This window comes from Lathyrus oleraceus, chromosome 7 (genome assembly GCF_024323335.1).
Source record: "Lathyrus oleraceus cultivar Zhongwan6 chromosome 7, CAAS_Psat_ZW6_1.0, whole genome shotgun sequence".
NCBI classification, from domain to species: Eukaryota; Viridiplantae; Streptophyta; class Magnoliopsida; order Fabales; family Fabaceae; genus Lathyrus; species Lathyrus oleraceus.
Window position 1 is genome coordinate 15,795,705 of NC_066585.1, and position 26,258 is coordinate 15,821,962.

The 26,258-nt window shown below is 32.7% G+C and overlaps 2 protein-coding genes across 2 annotated transcripts; one reads left to right on the top strand and one right to left on the bottom strand.

The window, feature by feature from the left end:
* Nucleotides 1-1,122: 1,122 nt before the first annotated feature.
* Nucleotides 1,123-6,646, bottom strand: LOC127105249 (uncharacterized). Its single transcript, XM_051042420.1, has 10 exons — nt 6,493-6,646; nt 6,082-6,132; nt 5,317-5,394; nt 4,021-4,045; nt 3,892-3,924; nt 3,665-3,786; nt 3,427-3,557; nt 2,386-2,609; nt 1,525-1,775; nt 1,123-1,402 (listed from the first exon to the last, which is right to left on the bottom strand). Exons 2-10 carry the CDS (start codon nt 6,082-6,084, stop codon nt 1,304-1,306), a joined length of 966 nt encoding a protein of 321 aa, XP_050898377.1. The 5' UTR covers nt 6,085-6,132; nt 6,493-6,646; the 3' UTR covers nt 1,123-1,303.
* A 10,838-nt stretch (nt 6,647-17,484) lies between these two features.
* LOC127106731 (probable calcium-binding protein CML25) lies at nt 17,485-18,452 on the top strand. The gene has a single exon (XM_051044035.1). It carries the CDS (start codon nt 17,732-17,734, stop codon nt 18,290-18,292), a length of 561 nt encoding a protein of 186 aa, XP_050899992.1. The 5' UTR covers nt 17,485-17,731; the 3' UTR covers nt 18,293-18,452.
* Nucleotides 18,453-26,258: the final 7,806 nt, after the last annotated feature.

Sequence of the window (26,258 nt, forward strand, 5' to 3'; positions counted from 1 at the left end):
TGAATTTATTGAGAAGAGGCATCAATTTAGGTAATTCTATTTCTCCCCTTTGTTTTAATACCGACAAAACTCTCTTTTTCATCTTTTTTATTCTTATGAAGTGGCTCAATTGAATTGGTCGTGTTTGTGTTGTTGGCTAAGGATTGACCATTTTGGAGAGCAGTTTTTTTAGTCATTTTATTTTTGTATTTTAATCATTTATATAATCTCAAATTTAATTGAGTTTCATTGTTGCTTTGGCTAGCGATTTACTGGGTTTTGTGGACGTCTAGGAATTCTATCATTGGGAATGGCTTTTGACTAAGTTTAATGAACTGGCCGATGTAAATCCATATGCATTTTAATAACTTATGTAATCTCGAATTCAATTTTGAGTTTGAGTTTTATTGTCGTCTTTGGCGATGGATATTTTGTAACTCATTAAATCCTTGTCAAGGGAACTAGTCGATGTGAATCCATCTGTGTGGCAATCCAACCTTTCTTTCTTTTTAATCGAGTAGTAGATAGATTTTGCTTTTTCTTTGTTCATATGATTTGTGTCCGTGAGGTCGAATACCCCTTGTGCTCTTCATTATAATATATTGCTTATGCTTAGTAAATTGAAAAAAACCACACATAGAAGTAGCATAGAAAAATTTGTAATAGGATTTACAAATTTTATTCCGATAGAAAAATTTACGACCAACCTATGATTTTGTTCCTCTTGCATTGGCTAGTTGGTCTCTTTATTCTATTATTAAGCAAAAATATGCAATAAAGAATGTGCCAACTCCAAAGCGGGAGGATGATTCCCTTCAACAGCCAAAAAACTATCAAAGTTTTTATTAATTTAATTAAAGTTGGTATATTACCTTTTTTCCTTCAATGGAATTCTGCAACGCGAAACTTTCTAAAAGATGAAACTGCAAAAGGTTTCACTTTAGATCTACACATGATCTTTGTTCCAAAGAAAAAGATCCATTAAAATAAAGGGCTGCATCTCTTTGCTCCACATAATGAATGTGTTCATTCACAAGTAATAATAATAATTGAGAACTACTTTTAACCCCCACACTGTTTTCTTAAAAACCATGCTCTGAATTCTTGCTACCTGTTACAGATGAGGTTTTTAAGAACCATGGGTGAAAAATTAAGCTCCAGGTAAACAACTTGTTATTTTTTATGGAATCTACCGGTCAGTCTTTTGCTTATAATACAATAAACAAATAAAGATTCGAGTTTTGCAATAGACATGGATTCATGCACAGTAAGGCGAAATAACTTTAAACAAAAGTTTAGAAGTGTATATAATTTAATATAAAAATCAACCCCTTAAAGAATACTTCTTCCCGGTGAAAGGCTGAAATTTATCTTCTTCTTTCTCTTTGGGGGTCTCTTGTTTTGGTTTTGCCTCAGCTGGCGCCTGCAAGAGAGAAAATGAACAACTTATCAGTCCATCATCAACTACTGCTGAAAGGATAAGGGGAATCTGAGTGCAACGATATGCATATATTACTTACTTAAATGTTAGAAAGTGGCAATTACCTTTTCAGTCTCTTTACTGCGATTTGGATTTGACCCAAACACAAGCTTTCCTTGAGTTTGAGGAGCATTATTTTTTGAACTAGAAACAGTAGAAGACTGTGAATTAACATTTGGAACACTGGGATTCTTGTCCTTGGACCCTGAAGAAGAAACTGGTGGAGGCTGATAATTCAAAGGCTTTCCGTCCAAGCGTCTCCCAGATCCAGTAAATGGGTTGAACTTGGGTTCAGCTTCAGCAGGGGTTTCTTTATCTGTAAGGATGAACAAGAGGTGTCAGTCTTGATAATAGAAAAGTATTAATAATGACACTGAATAGCATCACTTCAGTGTACACACGACCTTCAACTTGAATGACACATAGTTACAAAACTAATTTACCAACCAACATTTGTGTAGCTTACTTACAAAAACAAACATTAACTTCATGCTTCTTAAAGATTTTATGTATCCTTAATTAAAATAAACAGTGAAATAAAAATATGAAAAAGTGAAACAATCATATTGTAAAATAATCTGTCAACACTGGCATGGAACAATACTCGCTAACAACATTTAAGACTATCAAGTTCGAGCATGTAAAGCAAATGAGGCAGGACCATTTTGCAGAGTATCCTCATCAACAAAGGTTAAACAAAAATCACCCTCCGCTATCATCAAAGCTCAAACCTGAGATTCTGGTGCAAGTTTAACCTTATCGGGCAAATTTATTAATAGTGAAGAGCCCTATCCTGTTCTAGGAGTTTATGAATTCAACCTCTTGTAACAAACTTCAATACCAATATAGCAGCATGCAACACACAAAAAAAGGACGATATCCTACGGGACAGAAAGAGCAAAATGACAAAGATCAGTCAGTCATACCAGCTTCTGGTGCCTTTCCAGCAGAACGTGAAGGAACGGGCTTTTCAGGTTCCTTGTAATCTAAGGGAGGGGCAAAGTCCACTTCACAATCAGTCTCAATGATGCTTATAGCATTGGCAGGCTTGCTCTCTATAATATCAATATAATACTTTTTGTTATTGTAAGCCACCATAATGCTATCTCCAGTAGTCAAGCAGGAAAAATTCCTCAAAGTAGTTTCTAATCTGCAAAAACAAAAAGTCAAATATCTACAGAGATCTAACTTCAGTCAGTGTTTGAAAGTAATACAGAGCTGATGAAGATTGTGATGATAGAATTAAAACAACCAAAACCATTAAAAAAACAAAAAGAAACGACTACTTCCCTGGTGGACAGGAATTCCTACTTGTTACCGAATCTAGTTCGAAACCATAGTTCTATGGGATGATTAGTTCTTACAACTTCTAATATTGCATAGAGCATGTTAAGGAGCATGGACGCAAAAAATATCCAACAAGGCATCATACTCTATAGTATACATCATTGTGTGTGGGTGTCCATGTATCTTGTACATTGTATCTAGTAGTGAGATGGTTATTTTTATGAGCTAGAGGAATAAATGTAGGCTAAGTATACAACGGTTGGTTATGCCGCTGCATGACTCAAGGTCGCAGGTTTAAGGCATGAAACCAGCTAGCCAGCAAATAACGTAAGACTGCATTTTTTTGTAATAACTCAATAATGAAATTTGAAATTTAGCACTGAACCAACAATTTCCAAGAAAACTGTCTAAAACAAAAAATACAGGTTGGTTACAGGGAAAAATGAACCTACTCACTTAAGTTAGGATTTTGGGTGAAAGTGGGCCACGATAACAATCTCTATACCAACATGACATCCAGCATCATGAATGTCATTGAAACATGATTTTCAAAGGATGCTTCACTTATAAATGGAAGGAGAAACATATTTGGGCTATATCATTACATCCTTGCAAGAGGTATTCTTAAGTTGGGAAATTTTATAGCTTTATTAAACTAAAACTAAATAACATTGACTCACATAGCCTTTGGATTGGAAATATCCAAAAAGTCTTTTGTGTGAGGCTGTAACTTAACATATGTTCCCTTTGGAAGTGTCGCATTTTTCACTCTTACAATGTCCCCCTCTTGTAAAAGCATGTTCTCCATCATCTGAAAGAATCCATGAAGAGCATTTCAATTGAAGTCAACTCAGAGGAGAACCATAAGTGAAACAAGCTTACAAGCATATTCAAAAACAATTACTTTTGAATACTTACCCAGTATGGCATGTATATCATGCCTTCCTCTGCAATGAATTCCAGAACACCACAATGAGAAACTCGCTCAGCAGCATCATTACGAAGTTCAAACAACATTGGATAATCAATATGCAGAGATGCTGCAAGTTAGACTTGAGATTAGTATTGAAAACTCATAAATAAGACACATATTCACCTGGAAAAGAATACAAAATAAATAGCATTCCAACAGTGGCATAACTAACCTAGACGATCAAGGGCTGATGGCGGCATTATAACTGAAGCACAACAATAATTTAATTTTCATATTAGACAGGAACAAATAGAACAAATTATTCCAAAAATTAAGAGCTAACATGGACATTGAAACTTACTTTTGTCACCACTTTCAAGTTGGGGCTGCAGGATTGATATGCAAAGCATAATAAGACAACAAAAGTTAGAAGTATTTTTAAAAATAATTGATTTAAACTTTTATGAATGTCATGACCCATGTTAACTACAAAAGACTAGAGATTAGTACACTTCAATTGGATATCTTTAGTTTTTTTTCTTCAGATTTGACATTTCACGCTTCAAGACTGTTTGATGATTTTATGAAATATTTGGTTTAAACATTACGAATGTTAGAGCCCTCATACAATTGCTTTTATAGATCAAAGCAACTTTGATTGAGTATCTTCAGTTTCTTTCATTACTTTTAATATTTCATGATTCAACATTCTACATTTTCTACTATCTTCTAAATCTGTCTACCAATATCTTCTGGTATTTATGGAAATATGGAGAGGTAATAACTTTTAACCTTCGATCAAAATGGGATTTCAATCTGCATTAACAAGTTGACAATTCTGCCCATAATTCCATTTTTCTAAAGTAAATGTTAATTTCCCTGAACAACTATAAACTTTGGGTTATACAGTTTTATTTTCATCATGATTGATTCACCAAATATAGATTATTTTATTCATAACCCACCATAATTAGAATTATGGCTCTCCAATGGGTCCACCAAGGTATCTGCGCAACTTAGACCCTTTGGACCTGCTATGGGACTAATAATCAATTCGAACACATAGACTCGCAAGAATTAACCCGTTGGACTTGGCAACATTCCAACAATGATGCCTCCTAGGAATTGAACTTGGCTTCTCTTATTTGTGGTCAGAGTGTGTATCCACTCCAACAAAAAGCTTTTTTAATTTTATGATAAACACTACCTAATTAATGGATAGGGACGCTAACATAATCTCCCATCTATTGCAGATGATATACACCGGAAAGAATATCTGAAAATATGTAGAAATAAGAAATAACTTCTGCCTGGGTTTAGTAACACAGACACAGTACATTTAACAGTGGCAATGAGCATAAAACCCAATGATCAATCAAGATGGAACTAACTGTCCCTAAACATGTTCAAAATCTAAGTGCATAAAATTACAGTATTGTCAATTGCGGATAGCGGAAAATAGCATATCGTTAAAATTCCGCTATGCAATAGTGCTATAGTGCAGCTATTGCCGCTATTTGACATCATTTGTACTAAATGGCGTATCACTGAACAATAGTGGTTTGTCCAAATTCAGCTACACTAGTGGTATGATGCTGCTATAGCGGCTATTTAACAACATTAATATTAGAAATAGATGCCTAAGAGGCATGCTAACCTTTTCAATAAAAGAAGCAGGGTAGCATCGATATGTCTGCTCAAACGATGTCCCGTGATATCCATATCCCTCGAAAAACTGTCAAGTGTACAAGCAGTAGTTAAATTGTAATATGCAACAAATATCACCACAATCATAAGATCAATAATGCATACAACTAGTAAAGTTATAAAAAAAATATTAATCAATTAGTTCACAAAGTTGGAAGAGGAAAGCATGAGTAATGCTATTGCTGATGGTGCAAGAAGAAATAATTCCAGGACAACATAGGATATGAAATAAATTATCCATAAACACAAAAAACAACAAAACATCTTGGGAGAGATGTTATTTTGACAGCAAAAGCTTAATAATGTATCCGACATTATATAAAATGCATTCCGCGCAAGTGTTTTTTCATTCGAGGTGAGAGAAAATACAACAACAACAACCAAGCCTTATCCCACTACATGGATCAACTTTCGTCATAAAGCTCTATCCAGGACCATACTTCTATCCAAACCGTTAATCTCAAAATCTTTCTTAATAATTTTTCTTATAGTCTTTCTAGATCTTCTTCTTCCTCTAATTGTTTGATTTGTCTCCATCTGATATACTCTCCTTACCATAGAATCTCCCGGCCATCTCTCTACATACCTAAATCACGTAAGTATATTTTCCGCCATATTCTTTCTCTATTATAGGTGCTACCCCAACACTCTCTAATATTTTTATTTCTAATCCTATCATGTCTAGTCCATTTTGTATACAAAATGGGAAGCATACCATTTTGTATTGTGTGGATTGAAACACGAGAGTGTGAAGTCTCCAAGCTTCCTGTGAGAGTAAACATGAACATGAGTAACTTATAGAAAGAAAATTCTATAATACAACACAAGTAACTGAGTAAACTAGTATAGTAGATTCGTAAACTTAACAAGCAATTTCCACCGAACTCATGAATCATGAATCAAGCAGTGAAATCAATCAAAAATTGAAGGAAAAAAACAAGCAATTGAGGAAACCCTAAAACCCAGAACATCGCTGGAACCGTAGAAAACAGAGCGGTGCAAACACTATCATCATCATCATTCAATAAAGAAGTGGCAATTGAAGTAAATAGTAATAAAAATTGAGAAATCATCGGAGGAAATAGAGGATAAAATAGGATCGTGAGAGAGTTTGGGAGAGAGAAACCTGATGAAGAAGATGGTTTGATCTGAGAATTCAGAGAGAGGAAGACGAAACGGATATAAATAAATAATAATAATAATATATTTTTTGGAGTGTTGAAACAGATGAATGAAGAGAAAGTGAGAAACAAAACCCAACCCAACCCAACCCGAAAAGATTCATTCAGTAAGGCGCACGCTGTGTCGTGCTATGTTACGTGGCACTAACAATGGGCTGGGCTTTTAAAAAATATATAAAATGCAATATTTAAAGTTTTTATGCTTAGACATGCAAATTATACCTGTCACCTCATACACCTTCTTAATTTCACCAATATACTCTTTAAGCGGAAAATCTAATTGTTTTAAAATCATATATTTTGGATTTTTTTAAATATTGTATCATTTTGGATTTTTTTTTAATTTTGTCTATTTACAAATAAGTAGTTTTTTTTTTTATGTTTTTAACGTTTTTTACTGTATTTAGGAAATATTGAGTAAAAATAAAAATATTTAATGTTTTTTTTACAGGATTAGTAGAATCTCCGGTTTTTGAAATATGAGTTTTTATTGAATTTTTTAGAAAGTTTAGTAAAAGTGTATGGTTGACGGTAAAGTTTTTAAAAGGCGAGTAAAAATGCATTGGTTTGAATTAGATTTTTCAAAAGTTCAGTAAAAATGTATAGGATAACACCGAGTATTTCAAAATTCCGATAAAAACATAGGATGACATCTGAATTTTTTAAAATGATGTAAATATGTACGGTGTTATCGAATTTTTTAAATATTCGGTAGGTAAACATTTCATTTTTAATCTTTTTTTTGATGAGGATAAGAAAATATGGTAAAATTATATCCAGATTAAGCAACAAACCTATGAGGGATGTAGCAGAGAGCTCTGGTGGAGATGGCGAAGATGATGGAGACAATCATTTGGTCACTAGGGCAAATAAAGTTACTTCCATTGGTTTTCACTACGGGAGGATCAGAGAGACTCACATACCACATACTCTTTGTCGTAGAGTTGGTCGCTTCATAGATCACGATGAAGAGGCATGTGTCATAATGTCTAATTATGTTGAGCCAGAGGTTGATACAAATATGTCTGCTCATGTTGATACATAGGTGCTTGATCAAGCTGATACAATTGACAATCGTGTTGTTCCTGCAGATGAGGGGTTTCCTCAAGGACCCTCAGACCATACCTTACTGACATTATTTTATGATGTAGTGAATTAATTTATATTATAGTGAATTATTTTATTTTGTTGAGACTTTAACTTAACATTACATGACCAAGAGTATTATTACATCAACATAAGATGAACACTACTTAACATAATTTGAACTTTACTTAATTCTAAGAAGACATTTCATCATCATTTATAGATGACACAAGATATTTGGGGAGTAGGCTCAAAATTCCATACATCGGATTTTTTAAAATCTCTGGTAGGGACAAAACACGCACCAGATTTTTCAATAAAGTTGGTATAAAATTTTATCGGATTTTTAACCAAAGCTAAATATCCATTAAAACCCCAAAATTCTCCTTTTAATATTAAATGTGTTTCTATTAAGATTTTTATGTAAACTACAATATATTTCGCTTTTTACTGGATTTTTTAGAGTAATTTTTTTCACAAGACTATAAGAATTAAGAGAAGTAAATTCGGAGAGTGGTATTTTTGGTATTATGAAAATACGTATGCATGTCAGGTATAATGTGTAAGGTGTCAGACAAATTTCTCCAAGATTTATATGAAGAAATGCCCATTCTTACTAAGGAAACAAATAGGATGTCACTGAAATATCATATTATTATGGTGTGGAATAGAAATTGTGTAGTACGTCATTGATGAGCGCGGTGGAAGAGATTTTTGGTGCGACGATTGATGTCTTCAGTAAGCGAAAATGATCTATAAGGTTAAAACTTCAATGCTCAAGTCAGCTGATGATTTCTCGGCAAGTGTACGAATAGTGTTAAAGTAATAAAAATAAAGATTGTATCCACAAGGATTGCTATTTAACAAAACTACGATTGTACAAATAAAAAAAAGTAAATGATTGTTATTTTATTGGCTTTTTCAGAGTTTTTTTCTCTCACAAAACTATAAGAATTAAGAGAAGTAATTTTTTAGAGTGGTATTTTTGGTATTTTCATAATAGGTGGTATCTACAAGATTATCACTTAAATGCTCAAGTCAGCTGATGACTTCTCGGCAAGTGTACGGATAGTGTCAAAGTATTAAAATAAAGAACGTATCCATAAGAATTTCTATTTAGCCAAACTACGATTGTATAAAAAAAAGTAAAGGTTGGGGGGTTAAGTTATTTTATGAAAAGAAGATTTGTTCTAAATTCAGTATGAGAAAAGTGAGTAGGTTTTACTGTGAATCCCTTGTTTATCCCCTGTTGATGTTTAGTGTATTAGATGAATGGTAAAGTCGTTATATTTTTAGGACGAACTAATAAAGCCACTGCACCTAATATTTTGGTGTATAACTCACTAATTTATACTAATGACTTCTTATCTCTATTCTGTCGACAAAAGTGAAATTAGACGTTATTATTATGCATTAATTCAAAAGTGACTACTAGTGGTCTCTTGCCCATATTCAATCGGCTAAAGTAGATTAATTATCCTAGTTCAGACTCATAGGCTTAGGGACAGTAATCCCTACTCGACTAAGCTCATATTATCAACGCATCCACAAATAATAAGCATTAAGAATAAGGATAATTAAATAGAAAGTATAACTTCAATTGTTCATAAAATATCAAACTAAACATATAACCCAACTGGTTCAAAAAAAGTTCATTGGGCAAAACCTAATTTAGAGTAATTTAGTTACTCATAGTAATACAATAAAATACCAAGAGTTGAGAAGAGATTGCACACGGAATCCTTGAAGAGTTTGACTTTCAATGGCTTATAATGCTCTCAAAACTACCTTCCTGGGACTCATTGCCTTCACTTTAGAGTAAAAAACACATAACCCTTAGTTATGTACCATAAAAGCCTATTTATAGCAAAAATAATACATCAGAACGCGTCAGAAAAAGCACCGAAAGTTCACCCATCATGACCACGCCACTCTATATCGCGATCGTGATGTGACGTTATTATTCCTTTTGGATTGACTGCATTATACAAAACAACATGAAATATGTTCACGTTGTTTCTGGTGAATAAGTGACACATTTGAAAGACGATGTTCTAACATGTGTGTTGCAATATTTGGTCTCTAACAATAGACAAATGTTATTGTAGTTCTAATTCAGATTTATTTAATCCAAAATTCACTATACATAGAAAATTTATAATTCATGAAGAGAGATAATTTGGATGTTCTGGTGCAACATGTGGAATAGGATATTTCAACATGTGTGTAGTGCAACATCTGGCCTTTGTCAGTAGACTGCGATGTACGTTGTTAGATGCAAAATTTATGATTGAGATTCAATCAGATTTGTTGCAAATTATTTTGAAATGTTTATGTGATTTGTTTGACAGATGTTAAAGATCAAATCAAATTTAAGTGGAGATTAAAAATTGAATTTCAAATATAACAAATCATGTATTTTGTTGGAGATTTTTATATAGCAAATCAAATCCAACAGATTAATCTATTATTCTAGAAGAAATTAAATAAAAAATCTAAAGGAGAAAGGCCCATAATGCATTTCTATTTAAGGAGACTTAAATCTCATGTTTGACAACAAGTTTTGTGTGCTAGGATTAAAGTCTTTAAGCTATGGTTTTTGAGTCTCTTGTTACTTGTATTCCACGTTAATGCCATCACTCACATCATAAGGATTAATGTCGGATCTTGTTTGTGTACACCATATTATTGCTTTAGTAACTTGGCATAAATGTTGGTTTGTCTTAGTTGAGTTGTAAATTCAACATTTAATATTGTTGTTATTGAAGTTGGTCACTTGGGATTAGCGATTGAGAGAAAGTGAGAGGGGTTCTCATATTAGGGGGAGTCCTGAATAAAAAGTAATTAGGATTAGAAAGAGGCATTGAACATCATGGGGTTGGTGTTCCTATAACACTAATTGTGCAAATTTAAAGTAGTGAATTTCCTTTATTAGGTATAGTGCCCTCCAAATGTAGTGTTGTTTGCACTGAATTGGGTTATTAATATTTTGTGTTATTTTATTGCTTTATGCATTGTATTATTGTTGTTATTATATTTATGTCATATTGGTTTAACAAGTTGGACCAGTTCTCCCAAAATATGTCCCCTCATAAACAAATTTTCAATTGGTATTAGAGAAGACACCCTATTAGGTTTAGGTGAACTCCAGGGAAGATATTTTCTATTCAAACAGACAACACTAAGGATGGAGGTTCATTCAACATACCACATGTTTAGATGACACAAATTATGACTATTGGAAATCCAGGATGGTTGCTTTTCTTAAATCCATATACAACAAAACATGGAAGGTTGTGGTTAAATGTTGGAAACATCCCGTGATCACTTCTCAAGATTATTCAACAAACTTAAAGCCTGAAGTTAATTGGTCCAAAGATGAAAATGATGAAGCTCTTGGAAACGACAAAGCCTTGAATGCTATATTTAGTGTTGTTGACAAATAACATGTTCAGACTAATCATCACTTGTATTGAGACTAAAGAAGCTTAAGAGATTCTCAAGATTGCTCATGAAGGCACATCCAAGGTTAGGATGTCAAGGCTATAACTCCTCATTACTAATTTTAAAATTTGAGAATGATGGAAGATGAAACCATATCTGATTTCAACATTAGACAGTGTGATATAACCAACAATTCTTTTCCTCTAAGAGAAAAGACGTCAAAAGAAAAACTAGTTAGGAAGATTCTCAGATCTTTGCCTTAGAAGTTTAACATGAAGGTAACAACCATTGAAGAAACTAAAGATTTAAGCACCTTGAAGGGTGATAAACTCATTGGCTTTCTTCAAACCTTTGAAGTTTCTAGAAATGGAAGATCATAAAAAACGAACAAGTGTGTAGCTTTTGTATCCAACACTTAAGAGAAGGAAGATCATGATGAAAATGTTAATGAAGAAAGCATATCAGATGTTATAGCTTATATTAGAAGAAAGTTCAACAGACCCTTAAGAAGACTTGACAGACAATGGAGGACAAATATGCAAGGCAAATGGTCATACATTTGTCCCTAACACAAGAGTAAATATGAAGATTATTCTAAAGGAAAATGACCAAAATGTTTTGAATGTGAAGTATTTGGTCTCTTCAAAGTTGAATTCTCTACTTTTCTAAAGAAACAAAAAAAGGAATTTATAGTTACTTGGTCTGAATATGATGATGAAAGGGAAGAATAAAGTGTCAACAAAGTAATGACTTTCATTGAAAAGTATGAGTCTGAAGAAGAGTCTAGTAATGACGACATGTATGAAGAAGAACATGTGTTTTGATAACCTAACAAAAATCATAAGCTTTAAAAATAAAAATTCACCAAATAAAAGGAAATATTGGAGTGTGTATTTGACCTCAATTTACAAAAACAAGGGTTCATTTTGGAGGAAATACAAAACAAATGTATTATTCATTAGCTTTTCTATAACAAAATCAAAAGAGGACATGTATAATGAATTAAAACAAGTTATTGGGATACCAATAAAAATATCAAGTAAAATTTACAAAACATATAACAAAGAGATTAAGGTTATATTACCTTTTGCATATTAAATCATTGAGCTAACCAGATTAGAAATAGATTATTAAAGCACAAACAAATAACAATGATATACAACCATTGGGCACCTTAGAATAATCTTCATATTTACTCTTGTGTTAGGGACAAATGTATGACCTTTTGCCTTGCACATTTGTCCTCCATTATCTGTCAAGTCTTCTTAAGGGTCTGTTGAACATTCTTCTAATATAAGCACAAACAAATTATTGATCTAAATTCAATATGAGAAAAGTGACTAGGTTTTACTGTGAATCCCTTGTTTATCCCCTGTTGATGTTTAGTGTATTAGATGAATGGTAAAGTCGTTATATTTTTAGGATGAATTAATAAAGCCATTGCACCTAATATTTTGGTGTATAATTCACTAATTTATACTAATGACTTCTTATCCCTATTCGGTCGACGAAAGTGAAATTAGGCGTTATTATTATGCATTAATTCAAAAGTCACTACTAGTGGTCTCCTGCCCATATTCAATCAGCTAAAGTAGATTCATTATCCTAGTTCAGACTTATAGGCTTAGGGTCAGTAATCCCTACTCGACTAAGCTCGTATTATCAACGCGTCCACAAATAATAAGCATTAATAATAAGGATAATTAAATAGAAAATATAGCTTCAATTGTTCATAAAACATCAAACTAAACATATAATCCAACCGGTTCAAAACAAGTTCATCGGGCAAAACCTAATTTAGAGTAATTTAGCCACTCATAGTAATACAATAAAATACCAAGAGTTGCGAAGAGATTGCACATGGAATCCTTGAAGAGTTTGGCCTTCAATGGCTTATAATGCTCTCAAAATTGTCTTCATGGGACTCATTTCCTTCACTTTAGAGTAAAAAACACATAACCCTTAGTTATGTACCAGAAAAGCCTATTTATAGCAAAAATAATACATCAGAACGCGTCAGAAAAAGCACCGAAAGTTGGCCCATCACGATCGTGCCACTCTATATTGCGACCGTGATGTGACGTTATTATTCCTTTTGGATTGACTGCATTATGCAAAACAACATGAAATATGTTCAAGTTGTTTATGGTGAATAAGTGACACATTTGGAATACGATGTTCCAACATGTGTGCTGCAACATCTGGTCTCTAACAATAGACAAATGTTATTGTAGTTCTGATTCAGATTTGTTTAATCCAAAATTCACTCTACATAGAAGATTTATAATTCATTAAGAGAGTTAATTTGGATGTTCTGGTTCAACATGTGGAACATGATGTTTCAACATGTGTGCAGTGCAACAACTGGCCTTTGTCAGTAGATTGTGATGTGTATTGTTATATGCAAAATTTATAATTAAGATTCAATCAGATTTGTTGCAAATTGTTTTGAAATGTTTGTGTGATTTGTTTGACAGAAGTTAAAGATCAAATCAAATTTAAGTGGAGATTAAAAATTGAATTTCAAATATAACAAATCATGTCTTTTGTTGGAGATATTTATAGAGCAAATCAAATCCAACAGATTAAGCTATTATTCTAGACGAAATTAAATAAAAAATCCAAAGGAGAAAAACCCATAATGCATTGCTATATAAGGAGACTCAAATCTCATGTTTGACAACAAGTTTTATGCGCTAGGATTAAAGTCTTTGAGCTAGGGTTTTTGAGTCTCTTGTTACTTGTATTCCACGCTAATGTTATCACTCACATCATAAGGATTAATGTCTGATCTTGTTTGTGTACACCACATTATTGCTTTAGTAACTTGGCATAACTGTTGGTTTGTCTTAGTTGTGTTGTAAATTCAACATTTAATATTGTTGTTATTGAAGTTGATCACTTGGGATTAGCGATTGAGAGAAAGTGAGGGGGTTCTCATATTATGGGGAGTCCTAAATAAAAAGTAATTAGGATTAGGAAGAGGAATTGAACATCATGGGGTTGGTGTTCCTATAACACTAATTGTGCAAATTTAAAGTAGCGAATTTCCTTTATTAGGTATAATGCCCTCCAAATGTAGTGTTGTTTGCACTGAATTAAGTTATTAATATCTTGTGTTATTTTATTGCTTTCTGCATTGTATTATTGGTGTTGTTATATTTATGTCATACTGGTTAAACAAGTTAGATCATTTGTCCCAAAATATGTCCCCTCAGAAACAAAATTTCAATTGGTATTAGAGCATGCACCCTATTCTGTTTAGGTGAACTCCATGGAAGATATTTTCTATTCAAACAGACAACACTAAGGATGGAGGTTCAGTCAACAGACCACATGTTTTAGATGACACAAATTATGACTATTGGAAAGCCAGGATGGTTGCTTTTCTCAAATCCATATACAACAAAACATGGAAGCTTGTGGTTAAATGTTGGAAACATCCTTTGATCATATCTCAAGATGATTCAACAAACTTAAAGCTTGAAGTTGATTGGTCCAAAGATGAAAATGATGAAGCTCTTGGAAACTACAAAGCCTTGAATGTTATATTCAATGGTGTTGACAAATAACATGTTCAGACTAATCATCACTTGTATTGAGATTAAAGAAGCTTAAGATATTCTCAAGATTGCTCATGAAGGCACATCCAAGGTTAGGATGTCAACGCTACAACTCCTTACAACTAAGTTTTAAAATTTGAGAATGATGGAAGATGAAGCCATATTTGATTTCAACATTAGATAGTTTGATATAACCAACAATTCTTTTGCTCTAAGAGAAAATATGTCAAAAGAAAAACTGGTTAGGAAGATTCTCATATCTTTTTCTTAGAAGTTTAACATGAAGGTAACAACCATTGAAGAAGCTAAAGATTTAAACAACTTGAAGTGTGATAAACTCATTGGCTCTCTTCAAACCTTTGAAGTTTCTATAAATGGAAGATCATAAAAAACGAACAAGTGTGTAGCTTTTGTATCCAACACTTAAGAGAAGGAAGATCATGATGAAAATGTTAATGAAGAAAGCATATCTGATGTTATATCTTATATTAGAAGACAGTTCAACAGACCCTTAAGAAGACTTGATAGATAATGGAGGACAAATGTGCAAGGCAAAGGGTCATACATTTATCTATAACACAAGAGTAAATATGAAGATTATTCTAAGGTGCCCAATGGTTGTATATCATTGTTATTTTCATATTAAATCATTGATCTAACCAGATTATTGAATATGAAGATTATTCATAGGTGCCCAATGGTTGTATATCAATATAATTTCCAACCTTTTAGCAACAAGGTCGGTCACAAATGAAGGTATCAACTTGTGTAGTCGTCTTGTATAATACACTGATACTAATCTGATGTAAGAGATAATCCACCTTAAATTTTTTTATTATATACTTTTAAGCTTGGGCACAAATGTAAGTAGATACAATCCACCTATAAAGAAAGCTTGTCGAAAAACCCCTGAATTTGAAAATAAAAGTTAATCCAAAGATGCATCTGTGAACATACTCTAAAACAGATACAGAGATGCATCTCCGAATTAAAATTTGGAAAAATGAGAGACACTCACCCGTTTGCCTTATTTTATGGGAAAACGGTGCATCCGGAGATACATCTTCGAAAATTGATGACATTTTTTACTTTTCGCCAGGGGTTAAGGAGAACCTATATAGGTGGGAAAATAAATTCTCATAAAGTAATAGTTTATGAGTACTAGGGATGAACAAAAACTATAATGAAATAACCACAAAATTGAGAAGTTTCTTCTACCACCCCCAAATTTTACTTGACACCCTCATATCCCATATGTTTTTACCATATTAGCCATGTACACTATTATATTTCATTTCACAAAACGCATTAGAGATTTTAGAATTTTTTAAAAAGCTTTGTAATTTTTTAGACATTTCAAATATACAATATTTGTGCCTGAAACAATAAGCCGATAAGAGGTCCAAGAACTAAAATGAAACAACTATTGAAATTTTTGAATGATAATCATTATGTATTTAGGTACAAAGTGTGTGAGAATGGAGAAACCGTTGGAGGTATATTTTGGGCTCATAATGATTCCATCAATTTGTGAAAACATGTTTCCCACTATGCTCATAATTGATTCAACATATACGACCAACATGTAGAAACTTCCACTTGTGGAAATTATTGGTGTTACTTCTAGATAAATGACTTTTTTAATTGGTTTTGTATTTTTGGAAATTGAAAAATAGGACAATGTTACTTGGACTTTAGAAGTGTGTCAGACTATGTTGAAAGACTAAGAAAGCATGCCATAAGTAATTGTCACAAATCACGATACCACACTGATGAATTTGTTTCTAAAGGTGTTTCCTACGTCATATACATTACTTCGTAGATATCACTTAACAAAAAATGTAAGTAGACTTAAGCCTGTGGTAGTGATCAATCAAATCAAGGGTGAAAATGAAAAAATAGTCAAAGCTGGTGTAATATTGTAAAGCATATTGGATGTATGGAATGATAATAAATTCTTCTACGAAAGAGTTATATGTCGAATGATGTTGAAAACATGTTAAGATAGTTAAAAGTGTGGTTGTACAGTTAGGGAGATGTACGATATTTCATGTGTTTGTGTAATTTCAAAGAAGATGGAACTTGATAGACTCATATGTATGGATGAGGTTTCCATGCACTTGAAAGACTCTAGTTTGATTATGATGGTATGATGACAGATGGTAAATTGAATATATCTATCATGATTGAATGAGAAGTAATTCAAGAGAGACTATCAAAAGTTGATAACAACATGAAACTGCACATTAAAGAGCACCTGAGAAAAATCATCTTTCTAGAAATCACAAATTTGAAACCACCCTCAAAACAAGTAAAAACAAATGGTGCTCCTAAAACGGTCAAATCAACATCAATGACAATTTAATGAAACGGTCTCCTTTTTATTTTGAGCATGTTGACACAAAGTTTTCAGATTCTTCAACTTCAAAATTAAAAAAAATAAATTCAAATGTACTTGAATTATCAAACTATCTCCTTCACACTTATACCAAAAATCATACACTTTAAAAATATGTCATTTTTTATGCATAAATACATAAATACATAGGACAAATCATAGATGTAAGGGTGTCAATAATTATAATTATCATGCAGTTTCAACTTAACTTAAAAAAAAAAAAAGAATAGTTCATATTTGTGACAACAAGAAAATAAATAAGTGGAATGCATATTCTGTGTATCTAATGTTGTTATATATTTATTAATTGAGTCGGCTAAATTGGACTTTATAAACAATCTTTATTACGAGTTATCTCAAAACCTATTTTCCTTCTAATTATTCCAACTTTTCAAAATTGTGAAAATTGTGTTGTGGTTTTTTCAAGTTTTATTTTATACACCATAACTTTCAACCTATCTAATAGAACGTTGTTAAATAATAACGTGTGGTTTAGCTAATTTTTCACGCCGTTGCGATTAGCATGCTGCAATCACGCCTAATTTTAATTAACATCTCTAAATATAGCCTAATCACACCAACATTGTTCACAAAAACATAACACAAATTTAATTAATCAATCTCTTTCTCTCATTTCAATTTCTCATTCATTCATCACAGAGAAAATTTTGATTAATTTTTCACATTATTACCATGAAATCATTGTTCAACCGTAACCCATCGTCATCAGCAACGCCATCACGATCAACATCACTCTCCGTGCATTCACGCGCTCGTCTCGCGGGTGAACTCGAACAAGTATTCAAGAAATTCGACGTCAATGGCGATGGCAAGATCTCTGCCTCCGAGCTCGGATCCATCATGGGAAGCCTAGGTCAGCCATCAACCGACGAAGAACTCAACAACATGATCCGCGAGGTTGACGGCGACGGCGACGGTTGCATTAGTTTACAAGAATTCATTGAATTGAACACCAAAGGCGTTGATTCCGATGAGATCTTGGAGAATTTGAAGGACGCGTTTGCTGTTTTTGATATGGATGGGAACGGTTCGATTACGGCGGAGGAGCTTAATACGGTAATGAGAAGCCTTGGGGAAGAATGCTCGTTGGCGGAGTGCCGGAGAATGATCGGCGGCGTTGATAGCGACGGTGATGGAACGATTGATTTTGAAGAGTTTAGGATGATGATGATGATGGGTTCTCGTCATGATACGACGGATAGGGTCAAACCGGAACCTATGCCTACGGAATGAATCAATTAGTTATTATCGGAAAATCTCTTCTCTTTTTCTTTTTTATATATGCTTTTCTTCTTCGTTGCTATAAACTTGATCATATGAAAAACTTGCTAAAGTTTCGTGACAGGATTATTTTATCTAATTTAAATACTTATAGTAGATTCCATCATGAATACTTTTTAATCTCTTTTTTACTTGTTTTACTAATTGTTTTTTTATTTACCAAATTTTATTTGGACACAAAATACAAAATCTTACAACAAAAATAAGAGATTAATTACTATATTTCGTGTAAAAAGTTTTACACCGTCGATTCATCACTATCATCCGTTTGTATCACTTTATAGATTTTTAAAATAAAAGTCAAACTTCTTTTAATATCCGACGTCTATAATTAACTGATAGAGTAAAATCGTTTTCTAGTGTATTTCAATTAAACTCTTAAAATAATATAAATATTTGGTCAAATAATTTAATTCTTTTTGGTAACAACATAATTTAAATTTAAATATAAAGAAAGTTTTGCAAGTCATCCATCATACATTCAACATAAATAAACATGATTTTGAATATCATTAACTAATATAATTTGGAAGATTTAAATGTATAAAAATTAATGGTATTGATAATTTTTGTGTGTGTCTATTTTTTTCATTATTAATATCCGATCTATTGGATCGACTAATTTGATTTGGAGATAAATTATGACATCAAATAATTCTAATCTTCTAACAATGAGAGTCGTGGGAGATCGTACCCTCTTCTCAACCAAATTCAAGGGCAATCATGGTTGAACCAATTAACAATTGGTTCAAGGGCAATCATGGTTGAACCAATTAACAATTGGTTGTGTGCGTCTATTTTGTCTTCTTTTTTTTAGAGGGGGAGGGGAGTGATCCGTTACAATTTGTTTTACTTGTAATAATTATTAGTGTCTATAATGTAATTTGATTACGCAAAAATTAACTTCATTTTGGTAATAAAATTATTTATGTTCAATATAACTAGCGGCTAACCAAAATATATTGTACATTGTGGGTTTTTTAGTTTTGATAATATCGATAACTCAATTAAAAAAATATATAATAATTATTTTAAGTGATTGATCATTCTAGAGAGATTTGGTAGATGAATGTGTTAACGATAGAGAGGTTATGAGTATCTTAGGTGAGAGAAGAAAAAAAAGGTAAAAACAAATTTGAAGAGGGAGTTAGGTTTGAAAGTGAGTTAAAAGTCATATTTTTATAAGTTACTTTTTACGGGCGAGTTTAGGTATAATGTGTTTTTCTTCATCATGACCCGTTCAGTCCAATCCAATCCATATGATCTTATTCATTTTCAACAAACTTATTCAATTGAGTTGTTTTTTAACATGTTTGCGAGTTGTGCCCATCCCTAATCATTATGATGGATTACAAGACTCATCTTTATGAATTGTGTACTTGTTAAAAGTACAATACATGATAATCCCTAGTAATTAAGGGTTATTGGTGTGTGAACTATTGTTATGTACAAGTATGCACAATCAAATAGTAACGAGTGATGTAAAAGTAAGAGTATTGATCTCACATAGATTGTGATAAATTAAATTGATTCTTCTTTCAAAATCTTGTGAATAGTCATGAGCAAAAAGGATAACAGTAATATTGGTTTGTCACAGGTGCAGATTAAAATACAATAAAATATATGTGAACATAAATAAGTTAAATCAATAGTAAAAGGCATGTTGGAGAATGATACATCTAATGAAGTACATATTTTGTGTGTGTGTGATGATATCTGTCGTGATATATGAGGCTGAAGATGATCTAGTGGTATAAGTATACAACATCAAGGCATACATAATAAGTCGGGGGAACAAATCTCGAGGTCTCACAATAACATTAAAGCATGTATTTTTGCATTTCCCGATTTCCCATATGGCTGTAGTCCTTTATCTCTTAAGTGCCTAATCTAGTGAATATTTCTATCATACTATTTTCAACCACATTTGCTTATGAAGTCCGTCGATTAATCAATCTCTCAACCCTTAACCAACTTTTACCTATTTCTAAAGTGATGAGTCAAAGAAACAAATGTATATCATTATTTCATATAGCAAAATATATCATTTAAAATTACATCATGTTAACACAAAACACTGATTTTCATTAAACTTCGCATTGCTCAAAATATAGATTTTTAACTCATGATGAGCAAAAGAAATACATCAACACAAGTTCTTACATTCGACATTTCTAAACACAAATGAAAATAAAAAGTAAACCTAAGTATGCCACTCTACTCCTTACAATCTTTCAATCAACGGGAGAAGAGTTTTGTCACGCTAAGATGCTCATCACTTCTTCAATGGGGGATGGAAGGAAATAACTCTTCACTGTGGTCCAATATTCTTATTCTTAAGTAAGATAATTATTTAGCGTGTTTCTCAAGTTTTCAACTTCTGAACCTCTTTCTTTTTCGTCCAAGAGGCTCCTTTTATACCCTAACTTTTACCGTCTTGTCTTGTCATAAGATCACAAACCTTGTGGATATTCATTAGTTTTGTTCCATTAATCATAACATATTCTTTCTCTGTGCATTTAAATCAGCTCTAGGTAGTACGATTTCTGGACTATAGGGGACAACATGTTCTGTTGTAGGGCTGTTGCGCAGCCAGACACAACGCACGCCATTCTGCACAATACAACTTTTGCAGATTTTGTCTTGTAGTGCTTAATATTATATATTCTCGTTTCTAGCTCATTTGCACTAAAATTCGTTGATTGTTTCCACGTGTGCCCTACTTCCATGAACATTCACTCATTATAACCTTATTTGCAATTGACACTTAGCTGAAAGTTGAGGTTAAAGTGATGCTCCAGTTTTATCGCGCTATAACTTATCAGAAAGTGTTCCTACACATGTGACAAACACATAAAAACTCACAAAAGATAGCACCTATTGTTCTCTTCACAAAATTATTTAAGACAACAAAATAAACTTAAATTGACCTAACAAACTCATTTAATAATAAAATAAAATCAAGTATGAAGGTCTAGAGTGCCTCACACATTGTGAGTTATCATTTGTCAAAAGCTTTTAGGGTTTGATGTATAGTGTAGAGCTAGCTCATGTGGGGAGATGAAAAGCTTTGTATATGAGGTATCTGTGAAAATGAGATTAGGTCCTCTCAACCCCATAAGTGAGATATTTATAGAGATCTTTGGGCCTCGATCTCAGGCTTCTAGGAAATAGCTACCGCTCTCAGTAGCGTGGGAATGAGGTAATTTGCAACAACCATATTTAATATACATCTAGAATAATATCATACACATCATTAATTTGTATTGATACAACATAAGTGCCTAACGAAATCATATATATACATTTCTAAAATACTAATATATAATATATAGCACATGATATACATGAGTGCCTAATAAAATGCTAGGATATACACATAGATACAACAAAAACTACTAAGAAACATCATAAAGTCTTTGAAACATATTCATGTGACTTTACTTTTCCCTTTATCCTGCCTTGAGTTACCTGGAATTTCAACAATATAATTGGGGTGACATAATAATCTCAATAGATTCTCATATATTATGGGTTAACTCGGCTCTAAAGGGGTTACTATGTGATACTATAAAGTAGATCATTCACACGATAGAATAATAATTTGAGTATCTATGGAATCTTGATTCATATGGAAACATATGAACTCGGGTCCATATAACCCAGTAAACCACTACTTAGGAATGCAACAACAAAGTATCTTTCCCCGACCAATCCCACATATGGGACTATGGACACGGATCACGGATCTCTGTCATGTTGGACATATTTCCCCAGCTTATTCTATGTCTAGGAATATGGACACAACTCACAGATTTTTGCACATTTAGGAATGTCTTTCCCCGGAAAGCGCCTCTCACATAGGCCAAGACATGGGTCACGGATTTCCCATAATAATTAAAGTACTTTCCCCAGAAATCACATCTTACATGGGTCAAGACACGGGTTATAGTCTTTCTACATCAATTGGAAAACTTTCCCCAATAAACACCTTTTATATGGGTCAAGACAAGGGTCACAGTATTCCATTTCTATGATTTTTCTATCCCGTCATTGCATTGCATAAGGGTCGGACTCGGAACAAGCACAAATATGGGTTATTCCTGAATACGTGATTACCCTCATAAATCACTACGTGATTATTGTAACAAATCATACCATCATAATATCCTTCCATACAAAGCCGATTAGACTCGCATCTAGACTATCATTCACCATCCATGTCATTTGGGCACTCTCGTAGATGGAATGATTCAGCACAAGTGACTACTCGTCTTGTGTACACACCGAGATATCTTTCACAACCGAGCATCCCAACATAAGTTATTCATTATAACCTAAGTTCACCTTTACTTACAATCTAAACCTAATTAAGATCTTACTTTTAAATTTATTCATTATCATAGAATATTATCAATTATTGTTCATTCAATTAATATATATCATAGTATAAGTTATACGGAACCCATCGTAGCTTAGAATTTTCAAAAAATGAGATTAATCATAAAGTAGGGGAGGAAATTGATTGACATTGGGAGTAAATCGATTTATTGCCTCCCTGACAACAGATTTTGGGAGAACACACATGTTAATTGATTTCCCTCCTCCCTGCCAACCCAAAACATGAAAATTTAGCATGTAAATCGATTTCCCTGGAAGGTAAATCGATTTTCCTCTGCAACTTTAGTACAAAACTCACTTTTAAACCCATCTTATTCACCTATAACCACTAAAAACCATGTCCAATCATGTTCTAACATATACAAGCATTTCATACCATGAATTCAACATTATATATATATATATATATATATATATATATATATATATATATATATATATATATATATATATATATATATATATATATATATATATATATATATATATATATATATATATACATATACATATATATACATATACATATATATACATATACATATATATATATATATATATATATATATATATATATATATATATATATATATATATATATATATATATATATATATATATATATATAACCATGTTTTTATCATTTCTTATCATCATTAATTTCTCCAATCCAACTCATTTTATCATCATATAACACATCATAACACTTCCTTCAACATCATGACATACATAACAACCTCACTCTTGTTAATTTCTAATGAATCCATAAATATATCTTCTAACCACAACAACACAATATCATATCATCAAAATGACATAACATCATGCAACAACCACAACAACGTGGCTTCATCACACATTCACACAAAATCATTACAATATTAATACAACAATAACACAAAATCCATACAAGATCAACACAATGTAACTTCATGGATTAACAACAACAACACATGACATAGAAAGAATCATGTTTCAAGTACCAATTTCACAAACAAATCAAGAAACCGCATAACCCTAAAACCCAATTTCATGCAAAAAAATCCCTCAAAGCTACAGCTATCTAAGAACCCATCTCTAGAAAGAAAGATGATGATGATTTAGAGATGAGATGAGATAAAATTCTTTCCTTCTTCTTTGTTCCAAGCTCTTCTTCTCTTGTCTTCAACCTTCCTTCAAGTTCCCTCTTTCACTCTTCTTACTAGATATGAGAACAAGAATAAAGAGAATGCGAAATTGGTATATTATATGTAGTAATATCTTTTGTCTATTAGTGAACTTAACTTGTGCATTGGCCATTATGCCCTTTCCTGATTCTCATATTCTCCAAAAAGCCACTCTTCGAAATTACCAAGTTGTCATTCCTTACTAATTAGTAAGGATTAAGATGATTGATTAAAAATTAATTTCTTATCAACTCAATAATTACTCAATTTGTCTCACTTAATAAGGAATTTAGCATTTAAGAAAATATGGGATATTACATTCTCCCCCTTAAATAAAATTCGTCCTCGAATTTTAAAAGATTTACCTGAAAAAGGTGAGGGTGCGTTTCCCGCGTATCGAATTCTAGCTCTCATATAGCTTCGCCAGTGTGTGATTATTCCTAAAAACTTTAACAAGAGGTATATACTTGTCCCATAATGTATTAACTGCATGATCCACAACTCAACTTAGTTGAGGTTAGAATGAGAGATATGATTCAACCTTAACGGTGTATGGAAGAATGGGTTAAAGAGATTTAGGAACAAATCTCTGAAATTCAGATATGTGAAATACATCATGCAATCTGGATAGTAAAGGTGGTAAAACTAATCGGTATTCCACTTCACTGACCCGTCCGATGATCTGATATGGTACAATGTACCTTGGGCTCAAACATAACTTCGAACCCAAGTCATGTTGAAATGCCGCCCAAAATAATGAAGTAAATTTTGAATCTTCTATCAGAGACGATACTAGAGGGAATACCATGTAATCTCACAAATTCTGTAATGAATAATATTGCGAGATGAATATCCTTGTATGTGGTTTTCACAGCTAGAAAATGGGCTGACTTAGTTATATGATCCATAATTACCTAGATCGAGTCGTGACCACTATGAGCATGCAACAATCCTACAACAAAGTCCCGAGAATACTATCCCATTTCTACACTAAAACTACCAATGGTTGCAACAATTCACATGGTTTTTGATGTTCAATCTTTACCTGTTGGCACACCACACATTCAACTACACACTCAATAATAATCTTCTTCATACTAGTCTATCAATAATTCTTCTTCGGGTCTTGATACATTTTTTATGAACTCAGATGAATGGTAAACACATTATTATGTGCCTCTTCTGAAAATGTCCTACTTAAATCTGTATCATTCGGAAAGCACATTCTTTGATTAAATAGAAGAACTCCATCCATGGCTCAGGTGAAGCCCGACTAATTTAACATGGCATGCATCCCCTCGTCTAATAATTGACTATTTTAAATCATTTCCCTAAATTCACAAGTGACATTCAAATAATCCATCAAGACACTAGTATGAGTCCATGCAAATTGAAGGTTAAGATTTTTGAAACTTTTCTAACAGGTCATACCCAGACATCATTAATTTCTCCGTGTGCATTTCCTTTCGTATTAATGCATCCGCTAGCTTATTTGCCTTACTCGAATGATATTTTAACTTGAAATCATGTTCCTTCAGGCACTCCATCCATTTTCTCTGTCACATTTTCAACTCTTTCTGGTCAAATAGGTATTTCAAGCTCTTGTGATCGCTTAACATTTCAAAATTCACTCCATATAAATAATGGCGCCACACCTTCAATGTAAACACAACAATTGTTAATCCAAGATCATGTGTCAGATAATTCTCTTCATGAGGTTTCAGTTGCTGAGATACATACGCTACAAGTTGGCCATTTTACACCAGGACTCGACCTAGTCCTTTCATGGAGGCATCACAAAATATTTCGTAAGGTCTACTAGGATTTGGAATTATCAAAATGGATGTGATAGTTAACTTTTTCTTTAACTTGATGAAACTTCACTCACATTCTAAATCCCAACTGAAAGGGATTTCCTTCCGAGTGAGTCATGTCATTGATAAGGCTAACTGCAAGAATCCTTGAATAAATCTCCTTTAATACCCATGTCAATCCTAGAAAACTTATGACTTCGGAAGCATTCTCCTGCCTTTCCCAATTAATTACTGATTCAATTTTAGATGGATCTATACTCCTCCTTGCAATATGACATGACCAAGAAATTACACTTCAATCATCCATAATTCACACTTGCTAAGCTTGGAAAATACTTGCTCTCTTGCAACACCAATAGAAAAATCTTCAAATGGTCCCCATGCTCTTGTGAAGTATAGGAATATATAAGGATATTATCAATCAATATTACTACAAACTTGTCTAAGTAGGGTTGAAATATCTAGTTCATGTAATCCATAAAGACATCAAGTGCACTAGTCACTCCAAATGGAATTACAAGAAATTCATAATGATCA

What these genes read in the sequence shown, in the direction of transcription:
- LOC127105249 (XM_051042420.1), bottom strand. An exon ending in ATTTCCAATCCAAAGGCTAT is followed by an intron (nt 2,610 to 3,426) that starts GTGAGTCAATGT and finishes TTGTTTTTGCAG; the next exon opens with ATTAGAAACTACTTTGAGGA. An exon ending in TGGAAAGGCACCAGAAGCTG is followed by an intron (nt 1,776 to 2,385) that starts GTATGACTGACT and finishes TCATCCTTACAG; the next exon opens with ATAAAGAAACCCCTGCTGAA.
- LOC127106731 (XM_051044035.1), top strand. Translation starts at nt 17,732, where the DNA reads ATGAAATCATTGTTCAACCGTAACCCATCGTCATCAGCAACGCCATCA.